General features: G+C 42.2%; 1 protein-coding gene across 1 annotated transcript; it reads right to left on the reverse strand.

Annotated features, from left to right (window-relative positions):
• Positions 1 to 1588: 1588 nt before the first annotated feature.
• TREML2 (triggering receptor expressed on myeloid cells like 2) lies at positions 1589 to 9397 on the reverse strand. The gene is made up of 5 exons (XM_011354586.2): positions 9316 to 9397; positions 6989 to 7309; positions 3402 to 3813; positions 2218 to 2324; positions 1589 to 1916 (listed from the first exon to the last, which is right to left on the reverse strand). The coding sequence occupies exons 1-5, from the start codon at positions 9380 to 9382 to the stop codon at positions 1732 to 1734; spliced, it is 1092 nt and encodes a 363-aa protein (XP_011352888.1). The 5' UTR covers positions 9383 to 9397; the 3' UTR covers positions 1589 to 1731.
• Between the last annotated feature and the right edge of the window lie 10334 nt (positions 9398 to 19731).

Genomic DNA, 19731 nt, shown 5'->3' on the forward strand with positions numbered 1-19731 from the left:
TGTGACAAGCAATATTAGAACTTGAAAAGGACCAATAATCATGAGGCACTTACACAATTGTATAAGGTTCACGTTCTTTCATTTTATTCAGAAAACAGTTTTGAGGTAGGAATTAGTGTCCCCTTTCGCAAGAGAGGAAAAATGAGGCCCGATAAGGTTAGTGACTTGCACAGGGTCACACAGGACAGGTGGCACCCCTGAGCCCCAGTCCTGAACCCTCTGCGGTGCTCCCACACCAGACATCCTGCTCCTCGAGGAGGCAGGGCAGTCAGGGAGCTGCTATAGGGTAATGGACAGAGGTGAGCTCTTGGAGATCTACTTTCCCCTACGTGAGTTAAGACTCCTAGTTACACACCAAGTGGTGGCCACACCCATCCTATAGGTGTGTTTCCTGTCACCAGGCCAGTCAATTCCTCAATCTGAGTCTCCCCTCTAGTGCCCTCTCTTGGACATAGGGAAGAGGTGCCTCCTTCCTGCATTCCCCTAGGATTATCCCTTGCCCCATTCTTCTCCCTGCCATATCCATCCTGGAGTGGCCCCGCAAGGCTCCAGCTGTGTCATTCTGCTGACTATGATGTTTGCTCTCCCACCTGGGAGGTCCCTGGCCCAGGACCAAGAGTATTTATTCTATCTCCAGGTGCTTATTCAGTTACTCCAGGCTGGTGGACTCTCATCTTCCAGGGGAAGAATCCAGCCTGTATTCTCCAACCTTCATCATTGAAGAGGCCAATCTGAGTCATAAGCCAGACTCATCTGGCCATTGGGCCCAGGCTACTTGGCTCCATCCTTTCCCTCGCCCCTCCCCACCCCACCTTACCAGGCAGTCCTCCAGGCTGTGGTCAGCTCTGAGTCGTGTTTGCTGTATCACAGGAGGTTCCTCTCTTCCCAGGGGAAAATAAGCCTTTGGGGATGGGATTAGGGGTGGTACGGTGATCCCCTCTTTCTCTGAGTCACAGTCCCCCTTCAGTGGGCTCTGGAGGGCCTTCAGTCCCCTCCAGGAGCTCAGACCTGGAATCTAGTTATAGAAACTGGGAGAGAGATCCCTGAGTTCAGCCTATGCACCCCAGTCTGGGGACAGGTTAGTCCTGCTGTTGATCTCAGCTGCCCCATCAGAGCTTTCCCAGGAAAGGCAGGTCACCAGGTGGCAGCAGTGAGAGTGTAGGCTCTTCCATCTCCCAGGACTTAATGGATAAGTGGCTAGGTCAGAAAGGAATGGCCTGAGGGCGGGAGTTGGGCAGAGATGGGACTTGGACAGCTCTGGGGTCCCCTGCTGCCGATGCTTCTGTGGACTCCCAGCTCTTAGTCACTCCTCTAGGGTGGGCTGTTGGGACATAAACTGCCTCAGGGGCTCTTTCTTCCCCAAGTGCATGGGAAAGCTTGAGGAGAGCAGAGGGAAGCAGAGGACACAGGGCTCTGGTGGGGAGAGGGCAGCTGTCCACCACCCCACCCCACCCCCGCTCTCTTTAGCTTGACAGTAAGGGGTTCTGAGGCCGACAGGAGCTGAGGCTCTCTGTCTATAAACGGCACCATCAGGGCTTTTCCGCCATCCAGCTAGGGGCCGGGGGATCTGTGGCTCTGAGCAGAATGCCTCTGGTGGCTTCCCCCAGGACTAACTGCCTGGTGCCCTCTGCTCTGGGCCCCTTCCCCGGTTCCTGGCAGCCCAGGGAGACTGAGCAGGTAAAGTGCAGCATCTGGTTCTGGGAAGGCATGAGTCCAGCATTGCATAAGTCTTCACCCCCCAACCTGGCTCCAATCCAGACAGGTCCCCATCTTCACTCCTCTGGCCTCCACGGGCCCTTCTGGGAGAAGCTCCCCAACACCATGAGTGGCCTTAGACCAAGCAGGCTTCCAGGGAGGCTCCGGTCTTCCTGGCGGTTCTTTCCAGGGTCTAGCGGAATCCCTGCATATGCTGTAGCCTGTGAGGACCAGGAAGAGAGATGAAGGGTGGGGATCCTGCTCACCAACACCCATGCACCTGGGCTAGTCCAGCCCCTCTTCTGGTTCTGCCCTCCACTTCCTGCCATGTCAGCCCTGGAGGGTTTTGCTATGCTGTTCCTGCCTGCCCACCCTCTTCCCTCACCTGGTTGCCTCACAGTCCTGACTCGACACACTGGAGAACATACCACCTGGGGACCGAGTTCACACAGGAGCTTTGGAAAGTGTGTCGAGCCCCATGTTCTCTGCCCACAGGAGTCTGGGAGGATGGGCTCTACTCACTTGCCACGTGTCTCTTCTTCCAGAACCCATAGACCACGATCAACATCACAGGCACTGAGAGGAAGGTCAGCACCCCCACAAGCACAACAGGATATGGATTCTGGTGCCTGAGGAGATGGGACAGAATGGGGATGTGAGCACCAGGTTCCTCCACACTGACCCACATCTTTTTGCACACCACACGTGAGGAGTTCAACCAGGGGAAACCCTGACAGCCCCTGTGGGGTGTGACAGACTCTCTCACTTGGAGACCCAGCTGTGGGAGAAGGAAGTGAGGTGCTCAGAGTTTAGGGGATGAAGTCTCCAGGTGGAGGGGAGCATCTCTCCACTTTAGTACTTCTCCTCCATTATTCCCCCAAATCTGCTCATCATTGATGACAAGGACTCTAAGAGACCCCCATTTGTGACCAAAGAGGCCAAAGTTCTTGTTCTCCTTACAGTGACAGAGGATGAGTCTTCCCACCTTCATCATCTATAACAGATACTATAGATGCCCTGCCTATATTCCTTGCCTTTATCACCTCCGTGTATACCTGTTGTCAGCACCTCCATTTAAATATTTTTTGGCCTAAGCACTTTCTCTTTTATCACTGGTGCCTTTCACGCCACACATGGCAGGCAGCCCCCTACCAATGACCGACAGGAGTAGGTATATAAATACCCCAGCTCCCTTGCCCTTCAGGTGGCTACTTGACACTGGACCCCAGAGTTTCCCCAGTGGGACTGAGCTCTTGCTGCCTACAGTGGTAGCAGCTTAAGTATTTTGTCAGCTGCCTCCCCTTCTCCGTCTCACTTCTCCATACTTTTCCTAGTGTTCCAAAAATGACAGAAATCCTAATCTCAGAGTATGCTTCTGGGGGAACCCAAATTAACGCATCCCCCATTTCCTACTTCCCACTCTCCCAGCCACCTCCTTGTCCTGTCCCTACCCTCTTCTCTCCATCCACAGACCCTTATGCTGACCCATCATCCCCTGGCCTCATTTTCTATGGCCATCCTTTATGTAATATCTCCATCCCAGCTTCCAGTCTCCCACCACCCAATTCAGCAACAGTCCAGACTGAGTTTCTGGGGGATGAAAGAGGAAGTCTGCTATAACATTTGCACCTTGAGTTCCATTCAGGCAACTAAGAACTGTTGCCATGCCTGGTAAAATATCGTTCAACCCCAAGACCCACAGGTACCTGATGGGGGATAATTTGTTGAGGAGAGAGCTGCTCGTATGGTACATTCTCGTGGCGGGCGATTTGGTGTGCAGGTGCCCTGCTTTGGTAGAGAAGGATGCTGGACCAGCAGAGGAGGCTCTGTCATTGCTGGGAGATGCAGTTACAGTCTGGAGTCCCGTGATCCTTCCAGGATCTGGGGTGGAGGGGCTGGTGAAGCTGTAGCCCGTCATAGAGGTCAGTCTGATGGTCTCTGAGGCAGTGGAGGGCAAAGGTCTGGCCAACGTGAGGACTCCAGATGTGAACATCATCACATTGGTGGTGAAATGGGCATCAGGGCCTGAGGTAGGGACTTGGCCTGTTGTGACGACAATTCCGTGCTTGAGGATGTTGGCCAGCTGTGTAAGAGGAGTGTTTCTTTTGGTTGTGGGGGCTGAGGGACCAGAGAGGGAGGAATGTTAGACTGAGTTGGGAGCCTTGGTGCTAGAAGCAGATCCTGGCAAGTACACAGCTCTTTGGATGCCTGGGTGGGGCCTGTCCTCATATCCCCTCCTTGACTTTGGACCCAAGATCCTGTTTGCTGAGTAACCAGGTGTGTGTTTGTTCAGAGGGTGATGCCAGGGAGAAGAAGTAGGCACAGTAAAAAAGGAAGAAACTTTCACACTTCCTTTAGCCTCCCCTGCCAGACCTCCTGGGCCCAGAGGACACTCCCCGTACCCCTCCCCATCTCCCTCCTGTCACTTCCAGATCCTCCTCATTCTTGTGGGTCAGAGATTTCTCTACCATGATGTTGAACAGGGACTTTTCCAGTTGCTCCATAATTGGTGACTGGGGTCCAGAGATGAGGACAAGGAAACATCAAAGGCCCAGATTCTAAAGGACGCTGCAAACAACTTGGTCAGACATCTTCCTTGGGGGCTTTCTAAGAGACATCCAAACAGTCCTGCTACCCTTCCAATCTAGGGGGCAGTGTTGGGCCTTTCTCTGCAGGGAACAAAAAAGTTGGAGAGTGGTGGCAGGGTGAGGAAAAGAGGGCTGAGGCATCCCATGGCAAGGAGGTGTTCCTGAGCTCGGGGTGGTCACCATGTAAGGTGCCTGTTTTTCTGGGCAAGGGAACCCAGAACAAGTGACACTGGTGAGAGCAGTAGGGGAAGAGACTGACCTGGAGCCAGATCTCCCACATCATTCTACTCAGCAGTGGGGAGATCCCCAAAGGACACTTCAAAGAACTTGCACATAGGTGCCTTAGGAGAGCCAGCATTTGAACACACCTCATAGAGGATCTCAAGGGTTGGGCAGAAAAGAAGTGACATCCAACAAAAAGAGAAGTCCTACAAGGGTCAATGAAGTCACACATCATTTCCTTCTCCTCATTCCTGCCCCAGTACGCCAAGGAATTGGGAGAGGGAGGACCAGGAAAAGATGACCAAGAAGAACACGCCCCCTGCCCCACCTACTGAAATAAAGGAGGAGGAGTTATACAGCAGGCTACACCTCTTCCCCACTTGAGGTACCTTGGGCCATGAAATCTGGTCTTCAGAGGGAAGTAGAAAAAAGCATATATTGCTAAAAGATTCAAGTTTTTCATTGTGCTGAGGATTTTTTACTTCCTAGTAAATGAAAAAGTCTGCAAAGTTGGAAATTCTCTTGAGATGGAAAGTAAGATTTGACACAGTACAATGGGCAGATATGCTAAGAGAAAAATAAAACCATCTCATGTTCACATCCCTACAAATTAAGACTTCAATAAACTGGTTTCGACTACTTCCTGGGTCTAAATCAGACCTAGAGAGTGGAGAAATGAGATTTGGCTCCACATCTTAGAGACAGCAGTTGCCTAGTTCAGATCCAATGGAAAATGGGGACACAGTTGGGTTAGGGGAACAGGAAAAAGTGGACAATGAATTTCATAATCATGGCTACTTTTTCCAGGCTCTTTCATTGGCTCTTCTCCCTTTCCTATCTATAAATGTGGGAGGACCTTGAGGCTAGGTTCTTGGCCCGCCTCTCTTTTTCTATGCTCAAGAGAGTTATAGCTCCTTGATTTTTAAAGAACTTTATTGAGATATAATTTATATCCCATATAATATACACATTTATAGTGTTAAATTCAATGGTTTTTTATATATTCACAGAGTTGTGCAACCATCACCACGGTTAATTTTAGAATAGTTTCATCATCTCAAAAAGAAACCCCTCACCCTTTAGCCATTATCCTCTATTACACATTTTTCCTCCCAGCTCTAAGGATCCACTAATCCACTTTCCGTCTCTACAGATTTCTCTAATCCCCTTTACTTTAAACTATCTTTATAGAGATACTTTCACATATATCCGCAGCTTTGACCTCTCACCCAAGCTCCAGGCTGATATATCAACTGCCTGCTGCATTTCTTCACTTGAGGTCCTAGGAGGTATCTTCAACTTAACATGACAAAATGGAGCTCTTAATTTTTTCCCCTCTAAACTAGCTCCTCTTTTAGATCTACCCTACCCAATATTTGGTACCACCAAACACCTTGAAGTCATCCTTGATTTCTCATTTTTACTCACCTCCCATATGATCATATCCTGTCTTACCTCAAACACATACAGGGTGGGCAGGAAGTCTGACCATCATAGATTTGAGCCCCACATACTTCCTTCCACCTTCAGGGCCCACGTTCTATTCCAAGATACTGTCATTTCCAGTCAAGATGCCCACAATGGGTTTCTCTGCCCATCCCTTTTATCTTTCCACAATCTATCCTCCACCCAGAAGCCATTATTGTCTTAAAGATAAGCTACAACACACCCCTCTAAGCTTTCCAATAGCTCTGGATCGTATTAGAATCAAACTCAGACTTCATTATCATGTGCCTCAGGGCTGCTGTTTGACTCTTCAAACTTATCTCCTATCATTTGCCCCCACACTCAACATGGACTAGCCACACAGGCCTGTCTTATACTGACCCAGCTCCTTCTCACCTCAGGACCCTTGCACATACAGTTCTCTCTACCTGGAATGCCCTTGGAAGCACCCACATTTCAACAGCATTGAAAAGCTCTCATCATTTAGGGCTCTGCTTGATGTCATCTACTCAAGAAGGTCTTTTCTGAACCCCAGCACCTCTGCAGCTTCTCCCACCAAGTTACTTTCTAGTTTATAACACTGTTTTATTTTCTTAAGAGCATCTATTGCTATCTGCAATTGCTTGTCCGATGTTGCGCTACTGCATGCCATCTTCCACAGAGCTGAACTGTGTCTGTTTCTGCTCATCACTTTATCCTAAGAGCCTAGAATAGTGGCTGGCACATAATTGGGGCTCAATGAATATACGTAGAACAGATGATTGAATAAAACAAAGCACAGAGCCCTGAAGTCAAATCTCACCTCAGCCACTTGCTAGCTCTGTGACCTTGGACAAGGTCAGAGGCACGTAGGCGTTTTTAGATCTCATTTTCTTCACCTATAAAATGGTAGCAATAATGTCTATAAAAGAACTGTGAAAACCCTACTGTACAATATGCCCATTAATGGATTATTATTCTTATTGTATCTGATGTTAGTGGAGAGCAAGACACGGAGGACACCCCCACCATCCCAGTGTCCCAGCAGGCCTCCTCACCTGGAGACACTTGCAGCTGGAAGCCCATCAGAGGGTAGAGGGTCCCGGAGCTGTTGCGCATGCACCAGTACCTGCCCGAGTCCTGGCGCCTGAGGGCCACCATGGTAATTTTGACCACCTTGGCCTGAGCATCGTCCTGCAGCAAGTATCGTGGCCCCTGTGCCCAGACACGGGTAAAGCCGGGCTCACACCTCCTCTTCCTGATTTTGCACCAAACCTTGCTCCCCATATAGTTTTTGCGGTTCTTGTAGGAGCACTGCACAGACAGAGTCTCCCCTTCAAAATGCTGCACCTTGGAGTACACACTCTCAACAGAGGTACCTGAGGAAACACAATTTGTTAAGCAAAGTCTGACAAGAGAGGAGAAGGAGGCATCTTGAAACTTGAAACTCGTGATGAAGGGAGAGGAGGTGACTATTCTCCTGCTGTCATGGGACTCACAGTCTGAGGGAGAAACATAGCCCAACTCTGAGGGTATTTCCAGTCAGATGGTGGAGACACAGGCATAGTCCTCAGGCCTGATAGACAGGAAGCCCCAAAAGATACAGCCCCTTTCTTCACGGTATTTTCTAGTCTGATGGGAGAGTGCTAAATCCTATCTTCTTGTGCAAAAGTCCCAGGACTTGCTCTCAATGAGACAAATGCACAGGCACAAACCCAAGTCACTAAGTTCCAGAGCACAAACAACTTAAGTAGAGAAGAACACCCAATCTTATTTTTTAAAAAATTAAGAGTAGTTATGTATTTCACAATACAATAGGTTCACAATAGACATCTTTTAAATAGCACCTTGTCTCAGTTCATTCTATGTGGTGTTTAACTTTAAAATATCTTAGTTACATAAAACCCATAGATTAAATATGCCCCAAAGTGCATATAAACTCCTGACAGTGTGCAAGCCAAAAAATTCTATGATTATTCACTGTTCGTTTGCAATATGCTGCACTCTATGCCTAGGAATAAGACGTGGTCCTGGCACTTCTTAATCCACAGTCTGGCGGAGAGAGAGTAAGTAGAGTTAGCTCAGCAGTGGGGAATCAGGGGGCAGGGAGAGAGAGAAAGCTGGGATGGGATCCCTCCACCCCTGTGCCCGCCATAAGCTCAGCGCTTGCTCCCTGATACCCCGAGAGCCTTCTGCAAACAAACACATACACACAAGTTACTCCCCAGTAGGACAGAAGAGAAAGCACGCATTTTGGAGTCTAAATAAACATGGATTAAAACTCTGGTTCTACCACTGACTAACTTCATGAGCAGATCACTTAACATCTGTTTCTTTATGTCTCAGGTTGGCTATGAGGACTATGCCCCCAGTACAATGCCTTGAACACATTGTACATTCATTGCACTCAGTGTATGCTTCCTTTTCCCAAATGCAGGTTGCTCCAGACTTCTCTATTGGAGCCCACAGCTGTGAAAACCAAGGACCTAGCACTCAAGACATCTGCCTCAGTTTCCAACGCAGCTGCTACTATAGCTAAGACTTGGAGTAAGGTAACACCCTCCCTGGGCATCACTTTTTCCCAGGCTAACTAAACAGAATGATCCAACTCAATTATTTGGCGAGTGGGAAGTTAGGGGGACCCTAAGATGGCTCGGGACAGGAGACACTCTCCTGCCCTGGCAGAGGAAGGGGCCTCTCTGGGGGAGGGCCACGGGTGTGGTAACCTTGGAAATGGTCTCCAGGGTACTGTGTTCATTTCTGTCCCCCTTCTACCTCTCTCACAGGCAGTGAGGAGTGGGTTTTGCCAACCCCCACCATGCCCAGAATTGAGCAGGAAGTGGTAACTTGGTTGCCATGGTAGCAAAGGAGGCAGGATTGGGTGAGGCCCCACTCAATGAACATCAGCTGCTGTGGAGTGGAAGAGGGCTTCAGGGATTGCTTCCCCTCAGGACAGTGGGTAGTGGCATCAGCATTCTGAGAAAAGGCGAGTTCAAAGCACACGCACATGATGCAATGATTCCCGTAACAACCAAACAGGGCTTTCCTGACAGAGTCCAAGGGAAGAAGGCTTTTTGCGTGAGGAACTTGAGTGTCCCTGGTCAGAGGTCCTGAGGAATGGTAGATAAAGGGATCCATGCAGAGAGGGTCCAGAGATTTATTTTAGTTTGTGATATCTGGCCTAGCTTTGCCTGGGCCAGGAATTCAGATGGAAACTTCTCGCTGGTCTCTGGTAAGGAGCTACTTAGGTTAGCCCAACCTCCTCCTCCCCCTCCATCCACTCCACAAAATATTAAATAAGATCATTGGGCAAGAAAATACGGGGAGGGAGAGTCCAGGAAAAGGCTATTCCCTCCCACCTAACCAAACCCACCCACCGTCTCACCTGAGAGGCAACCCTGGAGCCAAGGCAGCAGCAGCAGCAGCAGCAGTGAAAGGAATGGAGGACCCATGGCTCCATCCAGGTGCAGTCAGTCAGAGGCCAGCAGGGGGCTAAGATACCCCCGAGATCCAAGATTAAGGCTCCAGGCCGATGCAGGATGGGCCACTTGGGTCTGCCAGAGAAGAACCTGGGCTTCTAAAAGTGAAGTTGCACATTTAGGGAAGTGAAGAAGTCATGTGACCAGCAGACCGCAGGATCCTACGAGAGGGCGGTGCCGGCTGCTGTTTCTGCCCTCTTCCTCGAAACTTCAGGCAGGTGCAGCTGCTCCACCCAGTCTGGGCCCCCAGCCCTGGGAGGGTTCACAGGGTCAGAAGACTCTGTGAGCCGGAGGCTTTCTGGATTCCCTCTTGGAAACTGGTACAAATAGGTGTGCTTCCTATTCTGAGACAAGGGATCCACATAGACGCTGGTGGGAAGTTTCTAGAACCTCAAGTATAGACGTCCCTGGAATCTTCTGGACTCAGAGATCCAGGGCTAGAAGCTATGCGGCTAGGGAAGGACATCTTGAATACTACATTTTTTACAAACACATTCACCAGGAGGTTCTTGTAAACTCACATTCATTCATTCATTCATTCATTCATCCCTCACTAAATACATTCACTCTGGTGCCTTGCCCCTCTCCTTCTCTCTCTCTCTCTCTGATTCCTGGCTGATCAGAAATGTCACTCATGCTCATATTTGCAAGTAACCCCCTACACACTCAAATGCAATCTTATTTTTGTCATGGTTAGAGTGACAGGGGTAAAAAAAAGGCAAATGGTAAAACTCAGAGCTTAAAATAAGGGTTCCTGTGCACTCACACATGCACACGCACTCACACACATATACACGTACTCTCACACACAACCACACACACAAGCAGCCTCTCCTTTTCGCTACTAGCATGTCTGCTTCTCTCTATCCCTCTACTTACTTGCCCTGCTGTCTTGCCTCCTCAACCACCAGTTCTCTCAAAATTCTTGCTCCCTCTCACAAGCCTCCTCAAGCAACATCAGATCTTTCCCTTCCCCCACCTCTTCACTAGAAACCACACCCCCAGCCCCTTCTTCCCCTAGCTCTGGCCCCCAGCCAGCACACAGGCATGCCCACTCAACTTCCTCTCACTCAACCCTATCTCGCCTATACAGCCGCCCGGGCTCCAGCTGAAATGACCCAGCATTTGGCCCAAGACCCCACCCTTCGCTTAGTCCCCAGGGCTGAGAATCAGAAGGATATACTTCTGACAGCCAAGAGCTGTGTCATCTGCTCCTTTGGGATGTGGGGATATAAGTGGAGCCCCATGAGGATGAGTGCTCCCCCATTCACCTATGCCAACTTTCTTCTCCTTTGATGAGACTCAGTAAAAAGTCCTCAAATTTGCAAGGCCACAGTCTTAAACCGAGTTTGAACTCCCAATTCCCAAACTAAGGAAGCTTCATCTTTGCTGACCCCAAACTTTCAGTCTTTTAACTTACTCATTTGTTCATTTCTTTATGTGTTTGTTCTTACAATCTTACATGCTAGGCATGGTGGTAAGTGTTGGGGTTACAGGAATGAGATATAGTTGTCACCTCAGACCTCTCAGCTCCCAGAAGACCTATTATGCTTTCCTCATCCACTCTTCCTTTTTCATTCTTCTCCCTCAGTCTTCAGATCCCTGAGTTCAGAGGCTATCTCACCTCCCAACACACATGGCATCTTTCTTCCTTCTTTTCCTCCATTAGCCCACTAAATGACTTCAGCAGACAAGATCTCATTTATCCCTGGGGTGGGTGGGGCCAGGACTTCGTGAGCCTGAAATCAAACCTGCTATTAAGCCGCTGCTGTGTCCTCAGCACTGAGTGAAGCATTGTGAAAAGTACCATCACTGTGATAGCAGTGTTGATGAAAGTATATAAAATGACATTCTCAATTCCTCTGACAGAGGAGGTATAAACTGGATTCAATGCTTCTTGAGTGAAATTTGGAGGGATTTATCAAAATCTCTAAAAATGTGTATACATTAGGCTTTTTGTACAAAATTATTTAATACCATATTATTGTTTTCTGTTTCTTTCTATTTCCATTAAAAAAGTAAGGTTTGATTTACATAGAGGAAAGATCATTCTTCGGTGGGAGATCCTGGGAGTTTGACAAACCCACAGGGATTTGTAACCACCACCATTATCAACATATGGAAGCATTCCATTACCCCCTAAAGTTTCCCATGTCGCTTGGTAGTCATCCCCTTACCCTGCCCTCAGTCCAACTCTAACTTGTTAGTAGCAAACTCTAACTTAGTTTTTTTTCCCCCTCTATAGTTTTGCCTTCTCCGGAATGTTATAAAAATAGAATGATATAATATGGCTTCTTTCTTAACATAATTTATTAAAGATGTGTGTTGGGCGTATCAACAGTTTGTTCCTTTTTGTTGCAAAGTAAGATCCCATTGTATGGGTGAACCACAATTTATTTATCCATATCCCAGTTGAAGGACATTCAGGTTGGTGTCCAGTTTGGGGTTATTCTAGGTAAAACTATTACAAACATTTGTACACAGGTTCCTGTATGAACATAGGTTTCCATTTCACTTGGATAAATACCTAGAGTGGGATTGCTGTGTTGTAGGATAAGATTATGTTTAATTTTAAAGGACCTGACACATCATTCTCCAACGAGGCTGCACCATTTCGCACTTGTACCAGCATTTTGCTTCTCTACTACCATTTTGCATTTGTTCCAGTTTTTTTGTTCTCTATCCTTGCTAGCATTTGATATTGTCAGGTGTTGGTTTTATCCTTCAATTCTAATTGGTGTGTAGTAGTATTCATTGTGGTTTTATTTTGCACTTCTCTAATGATATTAAGCATCTTTTATTGTGCTTATTTGCCATCAGTATATCTTCTTTAAGATAGTGTCTGTTCAATTCTCTTCCTCATTTTTGTTTGTTTTCTTATTTTTGAAGTTTGAGAGCTCTTTATATATTCTGATGTATTCTTTAATTAAATATGTGTATTGCCAATTTTTCCCAATCTGTGGTTTGCCCTTTTATTTTCTTATTAGGATCTTTCATGAGCAAAACGTTTTAATTTTGACACCATTTTTCAAAATCATACTTTCTGTGCCAGATCTAAGAATTTTTTGCTTAACCCAAGGTCACAAAGATTTATTTAACTGCCTTATTGAGATATAATTCACGTAATATAAAATTGACTCATTTAAAGTGTACAGTGCAGTAGTTTTTAGTATATTCACTAAGTTATACAACCATCACCCCAAGCCAATTTTACAACATTTTCACTCAAAAATGAAACTTCATACCCATTAGCAGTCACACCCTGTATTAGTTTCCGATTACTGCAAACTTGGTGGCTTATTCTCTGACAGTTCTGGAGACCGGAAATTTGAAATAGTATCACTGGACCAAGATTAAGGTATTGGCAGGGCTGCGGTTCCTCTGGAGACTCTAAGGAAGAATCCACCACTTGTCTCTTCCAGTTTAAGGTGGACACTAACATTCCTTGGCTTGAGACTTTGTCATTCCAGTGATCAAGGCCGGCATCTCCAAACTCTCTCTGCTCCATCATTATATTACCTTCTCCTCTGGGTGTTCAAATCCCCCTCTGCTTTCTTCTTATAAGGCTACATGTAATTGCATTTAGCACCCATGCACATAATGTAGGATAATCTCCCCATCTCAAAATCCTGAACTTAATCGCATCTGCAAAGGCCCATTTTCACCATATGAGGTCACATTCACAGGTTCCGGGGATTAGGGCATGGATATCTTTCGTGAAGCCATCTACTGTCTATCTTTATAGACTAGTCTAGTTTGGATGTTTCAGAGAAACATAATTATACACTATATGGTCTTCTGTGACTGTGTTTTCAAGATTTGTCCATGTGATACAGTATTTGCTGCCCCAAATTATATCAATACTTCATTTCTTTAAATAGCTGAGTAGAATTTCATTGTATGTATATACATTTTATTTATCCATTCATTAGTCAATGGGCATTTAATTTATTTCTATTGTTTGGCTATTATGAACAATGCTACTATAAACTTGTGTACAAGTTTTTGTGTGGACATGCTTTCATTTCTCTTGAGGAAATAATCGGGAGTGGAATTACTGGATCATATGATGATTCTATGCTTATCCATTTTTTGTACCTTCCAAATAGTTTTCCAACATGGCTACACCATTTTACACAGTCACCAACAATGTATGAGAGTTTTAATTTCTCTGCACTCTCTAATACTTGTTACTTGTCTGTCTTTTTTGTGAGAGCCCTCCTAGTGGGTATGAAGGGTTGTGGTTTTAATTTGTATTTACCTAGAAACTGATGATGTTGAGCATCTTTTTACGTGCTCACTTGGCATTTGTATATCTTCTTTGGATAAATGTTCATTCAATTCTCTTGCCCAATTTTTAGATGGGTTATTTGCTTTCTTAGCACTTGAAAAATGTTGTGCCATTTAATTGTGACCTTCATGGTTTCAAAATGAGAAAGTCTGTAATTAAGATTGGTGTTCCTTTATAGGTAATGCATTGTTTCTGTCTGGCTATTTTTGAGGGTTTGTTTTTAGTTTTGGTTTGGGGTTTTTGCTTGTTTGTTTGTTTGTTTGTTTGTTTTGTCTTTAGTTTTCAGAAGTTTACCTTCGATGTCTCTTGATAAATGTTTTTTGGGGGGATGTATCCTATTTGGAGCTCACTAAGCTTTTTGGATCTGTAGGTTTATATCTTTTGCCAAATTTTGGCAGTTTTAAATCATTATTTCCTCGAATATTTTTTTAGTCCATATTCTTTCTCCTCTCCTTCTGGGACTCTGATGATGTAAATGTTAGCCCTTTTCTTATTGTCCCACATATGACTGAAGTTCTGCTAATTTTTTTCAGTCTATTTTTTTCTGTTGCTCAGATTGAATAAATTCTATTGATCTGTCTTCAAGTTTACTAAGTCTATCTTGTCATCTCCACAATATAACAGACATATACCTAAATTCCTATCTAACAATAGAGTCCATTCAATAAGCTTTTTATTCTGGTTATTGTATTTTAGCTTCCAAATTTCCTTTTGTTATTAATTTCTAATTTGATTCCACTGTCATTGGAGAATATACTCTTTATGATTTCAAAGGGCTTTTTGTTACTGCCACTAAAGGTACATGGAAATGTTTGTTGGTACACTCGTTGTGGAGGCAGGTTTGGGATGGTCCAGGTCCTTTGCTGCTGTCACTGCCGCTAGTGGATCAGACCACATGCTGTCCTCTCCAACACCCAGTCCAGGGATATGGGGGATAATAAGAAAACTCAAGGAACTGACCAAGTTTTTCACAAGTCCTGAGTTCTCTAGCCAGCTGTCCCCTCTACCTGACTTCCTTTTATCATAATCTGCTGAGTAATTGACAGGATATTTAGTTGTATTTAGAGGAGATGAACTGGAAAAAGTGAGTCTAGCCCATCTCATTCTGGAACCAGAAATTATTTGTATTTTTATCATTGAATTGTAAGAGTTCTTTATATATTTTATATATGAGACATATGGTTTGCAGATATATTTTCCAATTCTGTGGGCTGCTTTTTCACTTTCATGATGGCATTATTTTTCAATGCAAAATTTTTAAAATTTGATGAGTCCAATTTATCTATTTTTTTGTTACTCATGCTTTTGGTATCATATTTTTAAAATCACTGTCTAACCCAAGGTCACAAAGATTTACTCCTATATTTTCTTCTAAAAACTTCATAGTTTTAGCTGTTACATTTAAGTCTATGATCCATTTTGAGTTAACTTTTATGTATGATGAGGTATGAAAACAATTTTATTTTATTTTTGCATGCAGATATCCAGTTGTTTCAATCTGTTCAAACCATTTGTTGAAATGACAATTTTTTCTCCATTGAATTGTTTTGACACCATTGTCAAAAATCAATTGACCATAAAGGTTAAGGATTATTTTCACACTCTCAATTCTATTCCTTTGATCTATATGTCTGGCTTTAAGCCAGTACCACACTGTTTTGATTACTATAGTTTCGTAATAAGCTTTGAAACCAAGAGGCATGAGTTCTCCTGTTGCAGAAATGTTGTGAAACAAGACCGGTGAGAAACCAAGCACCACTAGGAGAATTGGAGAACTCAGGTTTATTATGTCGGTGATCCCAGAAGAGCTAGCACTCTGAAGATCTGGGCCCTGAGCTCAGGGGCAATTTTGCTTTTATATGCATGCTGTTAAATTGGCATGGGCTGATAGGTTGATTTGTCATTAGATAGTTACAGACCACAGAAGTTGCTATGGGCTATAGGCAATTACAGAGCATGAGATTTTCAAACAAGAATTTAGGTAATATGTCTGTTATCTGTTTCCGAGACAGAACAATCAAAGGGGAGGGTGAGTCTTCAGTTGATCTCCAGATCACTCTGCCCTTCGGCTTATGCAGTAAGCATGTTCACAGAAGCAAAACAAAGAGCTGGTTACAAGGTTAGCCATTTGAGTGGAAAATTCCTCTTCACTCCAACTTTGTTCTTTTTCCAGACTGTTTTGGCTGTTCTAGGTCATTTGCATTTCTATATGAATTTTAGGATCAGCTTGGCAGTTTCTGAAAAGAGCCACCTAGGATTTTGATAGGGATTGTGTTGGATCTATAGATTAATATGGAAATTATTATCATGTTATCAATATTAAGTGGCCTAATCCATGAACATGATCTCCATTTATTTAAATCTTTAATTTCTTTCAACAATCTTTTGTAGTTTTCAGTGTATTGTCAATATTATTCCTAAGTATTTTTTCCTTTTGGTGCTACCATGAATTAAATTGCTTTCTTAATTTCATTTTCAGATTGTTAATAGCTAATGTATAGAAATCAATTTGATTTATGTATGTTGACCTGTATCTTGCAATCTTGCTGAATTTATTCATTTTAATAGTTTGTGTGTGTGTGTTCTTTAGGATTTTCTATTTAGAAGACCATGTCATCTGCTAATAGAAATAATTTTACTTCTTTTCCAATTTAGATGACTTTTATTTATTTTTCTTGCCTACTTACCCTAACTAGAACCTACTGCTGCTACATTGAATGGAAGCGGCAAGAATGTACATCCTTCTTGTGATCCTGATCTCAGGCATAAAGTTTTCAGTCTTTTATCATTAAGCACTCTGAAGTAGGATTTTCATGTCCTTTTATTAGATTAAGGAAGTTCCTTTCTATTTCTTACTTGTTAAATTTTTTTTTTATCATGATGTTAGATTTTGTCAAGTACTATTTTGTATCTATTGAGATAATCATGTAGTTTTTCTCCTTTATTCTATTCATATAGCATCTTACGCTGATTGTTTCTGGGATAATTTCATTAGCAGGATGTATAATCCTTTTTTATATTTTGCTGGATTTAGTTTACCAGTATTTTGTTGATATTTTTTACATGTATATTCATAATAGATATTGGTCTGTAGTTGTGATGTCTTTGGTTTTGTTATCAGGGTAATAGTGGCCTCATATAATGAGTTAGAATGTGTTCTCTCACGTATTATTTTGGAAGAATTTGAAAAGAATTCATAATAATTGTTCTTTAATATTTGATAGAATTCACCAGTGAAGACATCAAGGCCTAGGATTTTCTTCGTGGGAGTGATTTATACTACTAATTCAATCTCGTTATTGTTATTCTATTCAGACTTTGATTTTTCTTGAGTCAACCTCAGTAGTTTGTGTCTTCCTATCAAGTTGTCCATTTCACCAAAGTTAGACAATTTCTTGGCATATGGTTTTTCATATTATTTCCTTATAATCCTTTTTATTTCTCTAAGATTATTAGTAGTGCCCATCTCTCTTCATTCCTTGTTTTAGTAATTTGAGTCTTCTCTCTTTTTAGTTTGACCAAACCAGCTAATGACTTATCGACTTAGCTGATCTTTTTCAAAGAACCCACTTTTGGTTTCATTGATGTTCTCTATTGTTTTTTTTTTTTTTCCTATTTCGTTTACTTCCTATTTTGTCTCTATTATTTCCTTCCTTCTCTCTGATTTGAATTTAGTTTTCGTTTCCTTTTTATAGTTGCTGAAAATGGAAAGTTTTGTAATTGATTTGACATCTTTCTTCTTTTCATAATATAGGCATTTTCAGCTATAAATTTCTAAAGACTGAGTTAGCTGCATTCTACAAGTTTTAGCATATTACATTTTTGTTTGAATCCATCTCAGAATATTTTCTAATATCCTTTGTGATTTCTTCTTTGACCCATTGATCATTTAAGTATGTGTTGTTTAATTTCCACATATTTGTAAATTTCCAAATTTTACTATTGTTTTTGATTTCTAATTGAATCCTATTGTGGTTAGAAAACATACTTTGTATGATTTCAAACCATTTAAGTTTATTGAGGCTTATTTCACGGCCCAGTATATGATCTATTCTGTGCTATACGCACTTGAAAAGAGTCTGTATTCTGCTATTTTTGCAGGGGAGTGTGTTACAGATGTTGGTTAGTTAGGTCTAAATGGTGTATAGTGTTGTTCAAGTCTTCTATTTCATTGTTGATCCTCTGCCTAGGAGTTATATCAGTTATTAAAAGTGGGATATGAAATCTTCAATTAATACCATTTATTTGTCTATTTCTCCCTTTATTTCTGTTAGTTTTCACTTTGTGTATTTTGGGGCACTGTTGTTAGGTGTATATATATGTTTATAATTTATATATCTTCCTGATGGATTGACCCTCTTGTTGTTATAAAAATTTTTTTATCTCTAATAACATTTTTATTTTAAAATTTATCTGATATTGACATAGCCATACCAGGTGTCTTTTGGTTACTGTTTGTGTTGTATATTCCCCATCCTTTTACATTCAATCTATGTGTGTCTTTGAATATAAAATATGTCTCTTGTAAACAGAATATAGTTGGTTCGTGTTCTTTTTTTCCCTTCTTCCAATCTCTGCTTTTGATCGGAGTGTTTAATTAATCTACATCAGGATCTATGTCGTCCATTTGGCTATTTGTTTTCTACATGTCTTATGCAATTTTTATTTCTCTATTCTTCCATTACTGTCTTCTCTTGTGTTAAATAGATACTTATTGTATACCATTTTAATGCCCTTATTGTTTTTCCCCATTCTAAAAAAAATTTTTAATAGTTGTCCTGGGGATTTTATGTCGCATCTTAAGAATTTTTTTTCACTAGAGCTTCATTTCCTCTATACCTCCTTTTTGCTAGTGTTGCCATATAAATTGCATCTTTAAACATTATAAGCCCATCAACACAGTTTTATAGTTATTGCTGTATGCAATTGTCTTTTAATCAGATAGGGGAAGAGTTATAAACAAAATAATACATTTAGACTCTCTTTTATATTTACTTATATAGTTATCTTTCTAGTTCTTTATTGCTTCATATGGTTTCAAATTATTATCTATTGTCTTTTCATTTCAGCCCCACAGATTCCCTTTAATATTTCTTAAAGGGAAAGTCTGCTAGCACAGAATCCTCTCAGCTCTCTTTTAATTTTTCCTTCATTTTAGGGTGGTAGTTTTGCTAGATATATAATTCTTTGTTTATAGTTTCTTCCTGCTACAATAACAAATCCATAAGTTGGAAGTGTTTAACACTCATTATTGATAATGGGCAAAACACACTGACAAAAAAAATTAGTAGAGATATAAAACATTTGAACAAACTATCAATCAGCTGGACCTAATTGACATTTATACACCTAATAACTGAAAAATACACATTATTTTCAAGTGCATATTTTATGACATATGCTGGGCCACACTATACAACTCAATAAATTTTAAAATATTGAAGTCATATGGAGTGTGTTCTGGAAGCGTTATAGTATTAACCTTTACATTTAGGTTTGTGATCCATTTTAAATCAATTTTCATATATCATGTGAGGTAAGAGTTGAAGTTCACATTTGTCCTAAAGGATACCCTATTGTTTAAGTATTAATGTTTTTAAAAGACTTTTCCCATTTAATTACATCTAGTAAAAATTAATTAACCATATATGTGAGTTTATATCTGGACTAATGAGAAAATGATAATTTAAAATAGGAGTAATATTGTCAGAGAGATAAGGAACAATGTTAGAAGCATGGAACTGGAGCAAGCAATAATGAAAAAGAATTAATTAGAGATGCCGATTTATTAAAAGGAAAATTATTGAAATGAATTCTGTAAGTAAGGATGAATAGCAGAAGAACAAATTAGTGAGAAAAAGATAGAGTCAAAGAATACAACCAGAAGATGTTAAGAAGGGGTAAAGAAACAAAGTATAAGAGAAAAATTAAGAGGTATGGAGGACAGATATAGAAATTCAACATCTCCTCAAAGAAGTCCTAAAAGTAGAAAAATAGATAAGTGGAGGAGAGGAATTATTTGAAAAATAAT

The sequence above is a fragment of the Pteropus vampyrus genome, unplaced genomic scaffold (assembly GCF_000151845.1).
Source record: "Pteropus vampyrus isolate Shadow unplaced genomic scaffold, Pvam_2.0 Scaffold18, whole genome shotgun sequence".
Classification (NCBI taxonomy): Eukaryota; Metazoa; Chordata; class Mammalia; order Chiroptera; family Pteropodidae; genus Pteropus; species Pteropus vampyrus.

Coding starts and splice junctions, on each gene's coding strand:
- TREML2 (XM_011354586.2), bottom strand. CDS start 9,382: ATGGGTCCTCCATTCCTTTCACTGCTGCTGCTGCTGCTGCTGCCTTGG. Junction 3,814..6,988: donor CCAGCTGCAAGTGTCTCCAG/GTGAGGAGGCCT, acceptor CTGGTCCCTCAG/CCCCCACAACCAAAAGAAAC. Junction 2,325..3,401: donor AACAAATTATCCCCCATCAG/GTACCTGTGGGT, acceptor CCATCTCCTCAG/GCACCAGAATCCATATCCTG.